Source organism: Ambystoma mexicanum, chromosome 6q, assembly GCF_040938575.1.
Source record: "Ambystoma mexicanum isolate Mex_15411 chromosome 6q, UKY_AmexF1_1, whole genome shotgun sequence".
Classification (NCBI taxonomy): domain Eukaryota; kingdom Metazoa; phylum Chordata; class Amphibia; order Caudata; family Ambystomatidae; genus Ambystoma; species Ambystoma mexicanum.
Window position 1 is genome coordinate 124,927,196 of NC_090937.1, and position 13,254 is coordinate 124,940,449.

The following is a 13,254-nucleotide window of genomic DNA, read 5'->3' on the forward strand; positions in this document are numbered from 1 at the left end:
GGCCACTTCCTTCCGGTCATCCACCAGTTGCAAGAAACCGGCCCGCAACTCCCCTTCAAGGATGTACTGAGCTGCATGCTGAACTGCTTTCCACAGTCCAAACAAATATATTCGCAAAGCCACAGGAGACATTTGTGGCCTTTAAAGCCATGCTCCCAGAGGAGAAAACCACCTTTGCTAGGGCATCCACTTTCTTTCCCTCCACGTCAGTTAGTAAATTGAACGTGGATGAAGCCGCCCAGGGGAGACTGTGGCCGCCTGAAAAACCAAACCCTCTGGTGGGGGGTGAAAGGAGAGAAAAAGGAGGGTCTTCTCTTGCCGGCCTATGCTTGCTCGTCAGGTTGGAATTCACCGGGGGAATGGAGCAGGCCCGTTGCCATAAGGAGGTGACTGAGTAGGCTATAGCCGGATTGAATGGTATATTTCTTTCTCTGGTGGCACCCTCAGCAAGAATGTCAGTGAGCTCATAGCACTGGACAGGGACAGCAGGGTATTCAGCCCCAACGTGTCAACTACCCTGTTCACGAGGGACCTAAACTTGGAAGGGGTATGTACATAAGGGTGGGCCTGCTGTAATTCAGCATCTGGGGGAGGTGTCCAGCCCACTGGCATCATGCAGTCCCTCTGCCAAGGCAATGAGGTCTGCCTGGTCAACAAAATAGTCTGCTCCGCCAGCTCTTGAATAAATGGGGTCGACATTGCCTTGGTCTCCGCCTGTGCCTAAAATGTGCGCCAACGTCCCAAAGAAATCGGATCGAGATAGCGGTACAAAAGACTGATCGCCGATGGTCAGCCTTGAGGGTTTGTCCGTTGATTTCGAAAGAATGGCTTTCGGCACCGACAATGTTCTGGGCACTGGTGGAGGATTGACTTAGGGCATTCCGGCGAGGACTCAGCCGCATCAGTGATGCCATTTCTTTTTAAGCAAGGACAACAAGTGGCTCACAGTGTGGGATCTCTTCTTCACCTTGCACCAGTGCCTACTCTCTCTCAGTAGTGGTGCCCTCCGTTTTGGCCTCAAAAGACCACTCTGTCGACTGCGCCAGTGACTTGGATGGCAGTCGGCCAACCGCCAGCTTGGCTGCCCCCTCCCGAAGGGAATTCGGGTTCATTTTGCCACAGGATGCGCACCCCTTGGTGTTGTGACCTGTGTCGGGGCACCAAATGCAGTTACCATGCAGGTCGGTCACTGACATCTTGGAGTCAATCGGAGCAGCGCTTGAAGACCGAATTCCGAGGCGTAGACATGGCAGCTCGCGATGACAGAATTTTTGTCAAAAACATTGAGTGAAATTCGAAGATCGCTAGTATTGCTCAAGAGCAGCGTGCTGAGCCAGCAGAAGAAAAGACCGGAGGTAAGGGGTGTAGTGACGCAGTATATACACGACGCCCAATGCCACGTCCGGAGCAGATGATCGAGCACCGAGTCAAGGTCCAGTATGACCCCTGTCAAAGATTTTTCCGAGCAGCTGAAGCTGGAAGGGGATCTGATGAGGAATACGCAGGCGAAAAGCAATCCATTGAATGTATCTTTAACAGAAAACCTTGGAGGAAGAGACACGTATGGAAAAACATGTAGAAACGGATCTAAAATGCTTACTTGGTCTGCCCAACTCTGTGGCATCGATCCTCAGCTTGCTTGTCGTTGTAAGGATTGCAGTCAATGTCATGAAGAACAACAACGTTGGCAGAGGTGAGGTTGATACCAAGACCGCCAGCTTTAGTTGATAAAAGGAATATAAAAATATCCATATCTGAATTGTATTCATCTATAAGATGTATCCTACAAATAAAAATGGCACAGATGTTATGGAAATGTACTTTAACCCCTTGAATTAATGCAAGGCGTAGTTATTATGAGTGCATTTGTCAGCCTTTAGGATTTTAGAACTCCCATTTAAAGACAGAAGAATATACTTGACTTAAAAAACCTCAAGAAAATGGACAAGCAAGTAGTTTATATTTGGAAGGATCCAAGGTATTGAGTTCAATTGACGTATATCAGTTGTAGACTAATTCATCTTTATCAAATCATAATACAGATTACTTTGCAGGATTAACACAAACTGCATCACACAATTATTTGTGTACTTAGAACTGTTCAAATATCTTGGGTGTTCTCACAGGACTACTATAATTCTGTTGGCCGCATGTACTTACAAGACACTTTGCCAAGCAGAAACAGTATTCCAGAATGCCGCATACATGAGGCTCCTTCTGCATAAAATGAAGCAATTGTTGGCTATGAGGGAATAGTGACATAAAACAAACTCCCACGCTCAAAGACTAACCATTGCAATGAATGAATCATAAGCAGGTATGTTACATATTCACCATCCAGTATTCATGACACAGTAACAAAGCCCCCTGCTAAGCTTTGCAAGTCACCAGTGCCTGGAGCAATTACCCTAGGAGCTGGGGAACTCCCTGAGCTTCAGGGGGTTGGGGGAAGAGCGCAGCCAGAGGCGAGGGCAGAGAGGGCCGCCAGAGTGGAGGGGTAAAGGAGAGAGAGGGGGTAAAAGCACAGGGAAGAGCAGAATAGGGGCAGTGAGAGAGAGGGAACAGAGAGGGGAACAGAGAAAGAGGGGCAAAGGGGGGGGGAAGACGGGAACAGAGAGAATAGAGGAACAGAAAGAGGGGACGAGAGGAGAAGCACGAGAGAGCAACAGAACGAGAAAGAGGGGTAGAGAGGGAGGGGGAGAGATGAACCGAGAGAGAGCGACAGAGTGGAAGAGAAAGGGGCAGGTGGCAGGGGGGGAAGAGGGGGGAAAACAAGGGGGAAGAGGGGGGGGAAGGGGGGGAAGAGGGGGGGAAGAGGCGGGGGAAGAGGGGCGGAAGAGGGAGGGAAGAGGGAGGGAAGAGGGGTTATGGGGATTAAAGGGGAAGAGCACCAGAGAGCAGAGAAAGAGGGAAGGGCAAGAGAGTGAGCGAGAGTGACGGGATAGAAAGAGGGAGGACAAGGGAAGAAGTGAGATGTGGCGAAAGGAAGAATATATAGAAGGGGAAGTGAACAAAATATGTTTTACCTCTCAATAATGCTCTTTTGTTTGGCTTAGTCCTTCCTCCCACAGATTCTGCATCTTAGATGCATTTTCTCCAGTGCCAGCTGTCTTCAGAACTTTTTCAGCCACTGGGTGGCTCTGCAATGTGCTGCTGAGTGTCCATTAATGTCACCAGATGTAACAGTAAGGGCAGTATATATATTGCCAGCCACGTCCCATGAACTTGGTTCCTTGTTTCTGCACTCATTTGGGACACCTGCAGGTAGCATATGTTTTCAGCTGGGCATGCAGTCTGGACACTTTAACCTGCCTGACCTCCTCTGTACTTTATTTTTCGCTCTTTGGCCCAACAGGGGCTTCAGATTGGCACTGTAATGGTGTACCTGGCAAATATTTCCGTTTTTAAGAGGACTCCCTGAGCAGGACTCATTCTTCAGCATCCCCACCACTCTGCAGATTTTGCAGAGATCTAACCGGTTTCCCCAAGTCAGTTTATTGTTCCTGCATGGGATTTGAACCTTCCTCATGGCAGCGCTGTATGAGCCTTTGCACTTCTGTGCATTGTGATTGCTCACATATAGGGTGTTTCTCCTAGTTGCCATCAACCGCTAAGCAAGTAAGTGAGCTCCAACCTCGATCAGATAAAGCCCCCTGCCCTGTTTTCTCCAAGGAGAAGGGTACTCTGAGGGCGAGACAGAATTTCCTTCCCACGTTCATGTTGGCATTGAATCTCTCACAGAAGATCTATTTTCATGTTTCTTCCCTCTGCCTCACCCTTCACGACTTCAACAAGCACAGTGGGTCCTTGGCTCCATCACCAGCACTGATGAAGTAGGCGCCTTGGCGAATATGTTAAGTACCTTAAGCTAAAATTCTTCCCACTCTTCATGGATGAGGAAACAGTGGGAAAAGCTACCAGAGAAAGTAGTGATTTCTATGAATGATCACTCCTTTTCTTTGAGGAAAACAAATGTCACTTACAGTCAACAATGAGAGAGAGAGATCTCTTTCTGTGCTGCTTCTTTCTTGTCCACCTTCTGAAGAGCTCTCTGCCTCCGGTGGCTGATCTCTAAGTGATCAGGCCTGTTTAAGTATTGGACTCAAGTAATGAACAAATTACTTAACTCTTAGCAATGTTAATTCTGAAAGATTGGTCCTTCCTTCCAAAGACTCATCTACGATATTCTATCTCAATCACCAGCACTTGTCATGAATTGTATTGCCACCAGGGGGCGCAGGAGAGGGACTGCAAAACAGATGAAGTATACAAGCTGTATAAGAGGGGCAGATTTGGAGGACGATGAGGAATCTGTGGCAGGAAGGAATAATTCATCAAAAAGAAGATTGAGAGGTAAGCAATTTGTTCTTCTAATGGGTACCTTCCTACCACAGATTCCTTATCTATGATAGTCTCCCATAGCATTAGGGAAATCTGAAGGCGGGAGGAAAGTGAGAAGGAGAAATTACTGACCGTAACATTCGTTCTATGGATTTTCTCCTGCAGATTCCTCATCTGATGGATATCCTCATCCAGCTCTGCTGCTCGGAAAATTCTTCGAAAGGGGGTGTAGTGGAACTCGACTCGGCCGTCGATCCGTCTTGCTCAGTGCCCTATCGTGGGCTCCGGATATGACGTTGTGCATATATACACACACACACCACATCACATCACTAAGCCCCATACTGCCGTTTCCCCCCCCCTGCTCGACCGCTGCAGAGGAAAATAGTGAGAGAAGAAGGCTAAACAGCCAATAAGAAGTTAACAACAAGCATCCCAACAGGATAAAAGACTTGGTGGAAAAACGACCACAGTAGCCAGAGCCAAGAAAAAAATCTTTTTTTTAGATTGAGAAAAGCATGCGCCATGCCAGACAGGAAACAATCACTCTAGGACCATCACCAGGTTTCTACTCACCAAGATAGATGTGCACCAACTGACAACGCTTTCTGAGTGGGGATGGATGGGAGGGAAGGAACAAGTTACTTACCTGTAACTGTTGTTCTCCAGCATGGGTCTGGCATGGATTCACATGCTCATGTATATTCCCCGTCGTCAGGCTGGGAATCCTCGGTAAAGAAAAAAATCAGTATCAGTTTCGTTTCTGATCTGTCTTTCGTAGTAGTATCAAACCACTGATCTCTGCGTCATACTGACCACAGCCAATGACTGCCCTCTACCTAAGCCCTGCCTCTGGCAGCCATCTTCAGATTTGGTAGCACGTGAAGTGGCAGTATGACCAAGTGAAGAGCCGCAGAGGGGTAGGCGGGAGGGTTCGCATGTGAATCCATGCCAGACCCATGCTGGAGAACAACAGTTACAGGTAAGTAACTTGTTCCTTCTCCAGCATGGGGTCTGGCATGGATTCACATGCTCATGAATAAAGAATACATAGCAGTACACACATGCACAACCACGGGAGGTGGCAAAGGCTCAACATTATGCATTACATCAAACTCAACATTAAGCAATTCTTACCTCCTCACCCGGCTCACCTTAGGCGAACAGATTGCGCAGCACTGCTTGGCCGACCCTGGACTCCTCCCTGGAATCCCAATCGACGCAGTAGAAATTCGTGAAGGTGTGCGTCGACCTCCACGTAGCAGCCCTGCAGATGTCCAGCAAGGGCACACCAGATAGGAACGCCTTGGTACCTGCAATCGCTCTGGTGGAATGGGCTCTCGGACGGCCAGGCAGCGGTCGGTTTGCCAACCGATGACAGTACATGATACAGCCGGAGAGCCATCTGGAAATGGAGGCCTTTGAGAGAGCCTTCCCCTGATTGACAGGTCCAAAGTTCACAAAAAGTTGTGACGTCTTCCGAAAACACTTTGTGCGGTCCACGTAAAACTTCAGCGCTCTAGCCACATCCAGCGAGTGCAAAGTCCTTTCGGCCGGCGACGAAGGCGACGGGAAGAAAACAGGCAACACCAAGGGTTCGTTGAGGTGGAAGTCCGACGGCACCTTGGGCATGAAGGAGGGGTGCGTCCTGAGCACTACCCTCGTGTCGTGAAAAGTCAAGCACGGGGGCTTGCAGGAAAGGGCCTGTATCTCTCCCACTCTTCGTGTGGAGGTGATGGCCACAAGAAACGCTGCTTTCCACGACAAGAACTTCAACGGAGCCGAGTGCAGAGGCTCGAACGGAGGTCCCATGAGCTTGGTCAGCACCACGTTGAGCTCCAACGCCGGGGCCGGAGCCTTCACCGGCGGGAACGATCTGAACAGTCCCTTCATGAATTCTTTCACCAGACGATGAGACCACAAAGACGTCCGCCCCGTGGTTCTGGTGTATCGGGAGATCGCAGCAAGATGAATCTTGATGGACGCGTGCGCCAGTCCAGCCTTGGCCAGCGTCAGAAGGTACGGCAGTACCTGGGGAGCCGTAATCCATAGAGGGTTAATCTTCTGTGCGTGGCACCAGACAGAGAACCTCTTCCATTTGTGTCCATAGCATTTAAGAGTTGAGGACGCCCTGGCCTTTGCAAGAACCTCTCTGCAGTCGGCCGGTATGTCGTATCCTCCAAACTCTAACGCTGCAGGAGCCAGGCCTGCAAGTTCAGCAACTTCGGGTCGTGATGGAGGATGGCGTCTCCTTCCCTGGAGAGAAGATCCGCGTCCACTGGCAGCTTGATTGACGGGGACGCTGACAAGTCCAGAAGGTCCGGGAACCATATCTGCCTCGGCCACACAGATGCGACGAGGATCATCCTGCACCGTGACCTCTTGAGCTGGTTGATGAGCCGGATCAGTAATGGCAATGGAGGGAACGCGTATAGAAACAGGCCCTCCCAGGGGAACGAGAAAGCATCACCCATGCTCCTCGGCTGGGGAAACCGGCTGGCGAACCGCCGGCACTTGGAGTTCGTCGCCGTCGCGAAGAGATCGATCTGGGGTGTGCCCCACCGTCGGAAGAGGCGGTCCACTAGATCCTGTCGTAGTTCCCACTCGTGGCACGAGCGCAGCTCTCTGCTGAGCGAGTCGGCGATGGTGTTTTTTATCCCTGCCAGATGAAACGGCACCAGAAACATCCCTTGGGCGACGGCCCAATGCCACAGATCCTGCGCCTCCTTGGACAGGGCTGGGGATCTGGTACCGCCCTGCTTCCTGATGTAGAACATGGTGGTGGTGTTGTCGGTGAAGATCCTCACCACCTTGCCCTTGAGGGATGGAAGAAAGGACCTGAGGGCCCAAAACACTGCACGGAGCTCCAGGACGTTGATATGGAGGGACTTCTCCGTCGGAAGCCAAAGGCCTCTCGCGTGCAGATTTTCGGTGTGCGCTCCCCACCCTTCCAGGGAGGCATCCGTGGTCACTGTCTCCTGGTGGCCGGGGGTCTGGAAGTCCATGCCCGCCGTCAGATGTGCGCGGGTGCCCCACCACCGGATCGCTCGTCGAGTGTGATCCTCTCCTCGAAGCTGCCCGTCGTCTGGATCCAGCGCGCGTCCAGGAACTCCTGCAACAGGCGCATCCGGAGCCTGCACAGGCGGATGAGATAAATGCAAAAAGACATCTTGCCTAGGAGGGACTTGATGGACCTCACCCTGGCCGCGTCCGCAACCAGCATCCGCTGCACCTTGCCCAAGATGGCCCTCGTCCTTTCCTCCGACGGAGAGGCCAGAAGCGACACTGTGTCGAGCTTCGCTCCCAGAAACAGTGCGTCTTGCGCGGGCACCAGGTGGGACTTGGCGTAGTTTATGGAGAATCCCAGGTCCGTGAGTAGTTGGATGGTCCTTGCCGTGTGCTCCACAGCGAGCTCCTTCGTCTTTGCTCGGATGAGCCAGTCGTCCAGGTAGGGGTAGACGTGGATCCCCTCTCGGCGTAGCTGCGCCACTACCGGTGCGAGGCACTTGGTGAACACCCTGGGTGCCGACCTCAATCCGAAGGGAAGGGCTTTGAACTGGTAGTGACGCCCTTGGACCACGAACCTGAGAAACATTCGGTGTCCCTTTAGGATGGGAATATGGAAGTAAGCATCCTCCAAATCCAACGACGACAGGAAATCGCCCTCCTCCAGTTGACCCAGGAGGTGTTGGAGGGTGACCATCCGGAACTTCTGTGCCTTGATGAATTTGTTCAGACGTCGTAGGTCCAGGATGGGACGCCATCCTCCTGTCTTCTTCACGAGGAAGTATCTTGAGTAAACTCCGGAGCCCCGAAGCCTCTTTGGGACGAGCTCGATGGCGCCCTTCTTGAGCATCGCCTTTACCTCCAAGAGAAGTTGAGGGACGTGATGTTCTTTCCTGGCCACAGGGGGGACGCGCAGGCACCTCTTTAGAAACTCGAGCGCTTGACCCTGAGCTAGGGCGTCCAGCACCCAATGGTCGGTGGAGATGGACTCCCACACGCTGACGAAGCTCGCCAGCCGGCCTCCCACCGGGGTGCTTCGGTGGGGGCCCGACCCCACGGCCGGTTCAATCCTGCTTCGACAAGGCTTTGCCGCCTTGTCCTCCTTGGCGACGACGGCGGGGTCCGCCTGACTTGTCTCGTCCCCTGTAAACTTCCTGTGACGACGAACGGGCCGCTTGACGGTAGGTAGAAAATCCGCTGCTGGAACCTTTGGAGGCACCCTGTTTGCCTCCGCCGCTGCGAAAGGGCGGCCGCCGTTGCTGGAGAACCCCAAGAGCCCAGGCCGTCTCCGTGCCCGCCTTGATGGCTTGAAGGGAATCGTCCACTGTTTTCCCAAACAGGTTGTTTCCGTCGAACGGCATGTCCAAGACTCTGGTCTGCACGTCCTGACGGAAGTCAGTAGCCTTGAGCCATCCACGCCGCCTAAGGCACACGCCGTTGCCCAACTGGCGAAATCCAGTGTCAGCGATGTCCGTAGCAATCGTGATGGCGTGGTCCGACGCCACCTCTCCTTCCTGCAAGATTTCTAGGACTTCCGCCCTCTTGTCGTCTGGTAGGAAGTCCAGCAGGGGGGCCAGTTTGTACCACAACTCCCTGTCGTCGCGGGCTATGATAGCCAAGGCGTTGGCCACCTTAATCGTCGTCGCTGCCGACGAGATGACTCTGCGTCCCATTGTGTCTAATTTCTTTCCCTCGCTGTCCGGCGGGGAGGTCGACGTAGAGGCCGTGCCCCCCGCTTTCTTCCTGGCCGCCGCGGAGACGACCGAGTCCAGGGTCGGCTGTGCCCGAAGGCACAAGGGGGCCGCGTCCGGGACCCGGTACTTCTTCTCGTACCGATCCCTTCTAGCCGGCGTCGTGGATGGGTTCTTGAGGAGGGCGAGGCCCTCATCCCAAATATCGTCTAGTAGAGGTACAGCGAGGACCGTCTTCATCTTGGTCTCGCGCCGTTGATAAAGGAAACCTTCCTTCTTCTTCTCTTCCGGGCAGAGCTGGAAAAGCTCGGATGCCCTGGCGATCATGGAGTGAAACGATCCAATCTCGTCGGGCGGGGAAGCCCGGGTGGGAGGTGACGACGGGAGATCCTCGTCGTAAACCTCGTCGTCTGTACCCGTCGCGGCCGTGTCAGTCCCCGTATCATCCCCACGTGTTGTGGACGGGGAGAAGGGCTGAACAGGGCACGATGGCTGAAAAGGAGGTGGAGGATGAATCCTTCTTCTCTTAGGGGGAGGGCTCCCAGAAGGGCCTGGCTCCGGGTCCCCCTTCGGGAGCGGTTCCTCCGTTGGTGGTAACGGCAGTCTCGTCCTTATCTCCGAGCATAAGGACTGTATAGCCAACAAAATGGCCGCCGAGTTGTCTTGCGGCACTGGTTGAGGGGAGTCCGACGGGCGGTCAGGAGCCCCGTCGGCACCCTCGACGTTCTCGTCGTCTACTACGTCGGGGTCCCTCCCGACGGGCTGGTCTTCTTCCACGCCAACGCCGTGGCTTAAGACTTCAATCAGCTCCTCCTCAGAGGTTGAGGCCGAATCCACGACGACCTCCTGCCCCCCTTTTTCTTCTCCGTCTGAGATTTCACGTGGGTCCTGTCGATGGGCATGAAAGAGGACTCCCTCCGCGGTGGCAGGGAGACTCTGGGCCTCGAGGTCGCCACCACTGGTGTAGCCTCCACAGGCTGAGCCAGGGCCGCCGCGACTGTCTCGATAGAGGCCTTGGCCGGGTGGATTAAGGCTTTCACCACCTTAGGTGCGCTCACCGCCTTCTCCTTGGGGGGAGGGTCACCGCCTCGCTCCCCCTCCGATGGGGCCTTCGAGCTCGACCGGGGTCTCTCCAGGAGCTTCGCCGGGTGCTCGGCCTTCCTCTTACCCGAGCCAGAGCGTTGGCTCGTGGTTGATGGCGCCGGGGAGGATGCGCCCTGCCTGGCGCCCGTAGGGCCCGACCGTTCGGCGCTCCCGGTGCCAGCGGACTCGCGGTGCTTGGCCTTCTGTTGGACCCCCGTCGCACCCTCAAAGGTCTTAGAAGACCGCTCGGACGACTTCTTCTCGCCTGGCGGGCTCTTTCCTTCCAGCCAGTTGGCAAGACGTTGATGGCGGTCCTTCATGGTCCGCTCTGACATATTGCTGCAAAACGCACAGTCCTTCTCCACGTGCGTCTTGTCCTCATGTAGGCAGTAAAGGCAAAGGGAGTGTTCGTCATCCTTAAAGACATTCTGAAGCTGGCATCCAGGGCAGACCCTGAACAGCTTTCCGGGCGTCGAGCTTCCCTTCTCCTGGGCCATGTCCGAGATGGGCCTGAGAAACTTCTGGAGTCCTCCAAAAGCGTGGCTCGACGAAATCTTCACCCTTGAGGGGCGTAGATGAATCCGACACGGGTCCCCGTTGATCGGATGAAGAAACGGTGGAGCTTGAGGCTCTTTTGACCGAAAAAAGTATTTTTTCTGAGAAAAAAACGTGATAAAAGCACTAACGCTCGAGAGCAATAGCACAAGGATCCCAACACTTGAACGTGCGGTAAAAATCTGAAGATGGCTGCCAGAGGCGGGGCTTAGGTAGAGGGCAGTCATTGGCTGTGGTCAGTATGGCGCAGAGATCAGTGATTGGTTACTACTACGAAAGACAGATCAGAAACGAAACTGATTCTGATTTTTTCTTTACCGAGGATTCCCAGCCTGACGACGGGGAATATTCATGAGCATGTGAATCCATGCCAGACCCCATGCTGGAGAAGATAAGGAATATGCGGGAGAAGAATCCACAGAAAGAATATGGTAAGTCATTTCTCCTTCAATGGATTGCCTTTCTCCTGCAGATTTCTCATCTGATAAGACTCCCCAAGCAGTGGAAAAATGGAGGCGGGCAGAACGTTTACACTAACAGATTTTGTAGCACTGCCCTGACAATACGCACATCAGCCCCACGGGCGACTGCCAGACTGTACTACCTCAAACATATGGAGTGAGGACCACGTTGCCGCACTGAAAATGTCCATAAGTGGAACACCGCTTTTGCTAGGCTGTAGATGCAGAGACCGCTCTGGTCGAGTGCGCCCTGATGCCAGTAGGCAGTTCACTGCCTGCGGACTGATAGCATTCTGAAATGCATAAGATAATAGCCTGGTATAGGGTCTGCTTGGTTACAGCCAGACCTTTCCTGGCTAGAGAGTAGGCCACAAATAATTGACCAGTCTTTCGAAATTCTTACATCCTTGCGACCTAACACAAGGCCCTTTTGGGGTTAAACCGATGAAACCGCTCATCTTCCGAGGAAGGGTGCAGAGGTGGTTAAAAGACCAGCAGGTATATGGCTTGTGAAAGGTGAAACTCAGTTACCACCTTCGGCAGGAACCCCGGCCTTACTTTAGCGAGACCTTCTCATGAAAGTACCGCAAAAATGGCAGTTTACAACAAAGGTCCTGCAAATCGCTGACCCGCATAATCGCAACCAAGAAGGCTGTCGTTGGAGAGCAGCTGCAAATAAATTATAAGTCACTCAACGTAGTGACTAACGTACTCTTAGTCCCTAGCCCCCTTTCCTCCATACTGTATGAGCGCTCCTTCAAAGGGATGGGAGACGGAACTCTATTCACCAGAAAAACCTTCTTCGCCTTTAAATTTAGAGGCACGCTAGGGGTGCGGCCCTGGGAGCATGCGCTACCCTGACTCTGCACACCGGCGACACTCCTCAGTCCCCATTGATGCATTGACAATATTTATTATTGCCTAATGACACCAGTATTATTAGGGGGGAGGATGGTGGACGTATGGAGGAAAGGGGACTAACGACGTTAGTCACTACGGTGATTAACTTGTAATTACTCTTACGTCCCATCCCCTTTCCACCATACTGATTACAACTGAATGGAGCCACAGGGTGGAGAGGAGACCCTCCTTAGAACCACCTGGCCGAAGGCCGCGTCAGACTTAGAGCCGGCATCCAAACAATAATGCTTAATAAAGCAGAAGGGGTGGCCTAGGTGGATGCCCTGCTTATGACCTGCCACGGAACCTGCCGCTGGAAGGCGATTGCCGTGGTCTTGGCCCTGACGGCATGGGCGTGCATGTTGGCTGGCAGCAGCTTGCGTTGCCGCTCATAGGCCTCTTTGATGGCCACAACCATCCAAAAACAAAGAGGTGATGGCTGGAAGGTTTAGACTGAATCTTAACCACTGGCATTGCTCAGGGCAACCCTCCAGACCATCATTCTTCGCCTGCCAAACCATTACAGAAGGGGAAAGACCATATGCAAATCAGGCTTGGCCCCACCCCAAAAGGGGAAGTCCAGCCCAAACTGCTAGGTCATATCCCTTCTGCACGAGACCACAAGCATCCCCAAACATGCTTCACCCTTGTTGGGGCTCATCAGTTTCCTTGACGAACAGGGCATGGGTACCTTAGAGGCATTGCAAATGCCCGAAACCTGAGGCTCGCGGTAAGGCCCTGGCATTGAGGGTTTAGGTGCCTTTTTCGGCATCGAGTCCCAAGGCTTTCCAGATGCTGATTGTGTCAGCAAAGGGGTTTGGGTGGGGTCGGGAGTACCGAGCACCGCTGCTGCCAACTGGGGTCTGCTGCTTGGGGGGAGGGAGCGTGCACCCGCACCTACAGCTGCATGTTTTTCAAATATCGCCAACATTTGAGATTTAAACTCTTCCCCACTCTTGGTGGTCGGGCCAGCAGATGGCTTACCTCTCTCCAACAAAGAGCCGGAATGGTGCCGGTGGCGCCTTCTCTTCTTCTGAGACGAGGAAGAGTGCCTCGAGTGAAATCGCTTCTTCGTCTTGCGCCAATGTCTCTTTCTTTCCCGGGGGTAGGTCCCTCCGTCGCGGCCTCAGAAGACTGAACGGTCGACCGCACAGGTGATTTTGACAGCAGTCGGCCAAACGTGATTTTGGCTGCCTGCACACAACACACACCCCTCT

General features: G+C 53.2%; 1 protein-coding gene across 1 annotated transcript in view; it reads right to left on the reverse strand.

Annotated features, from left to right (window-relative positions):
- Positions 1-13,254, reverse strand: part of SMARCAD1 (SNF2 related chromatin remodeling ATPase with DExD box 1) — a 1,912,998-nt gene that overhangs the window by 174,263 nt on the left and 1,725,481 nt on the right. The window contains exon 22 of the mRNA XM_069630562.1: positions 1,601-1,783. Coding sequence (XP_069486663.1) covers positions 1,601-1,783 — 183 coding nt within the window. The remainder of the gene's footprint in view (positions 1-1,600; positions 1,784-13,254) is intronic.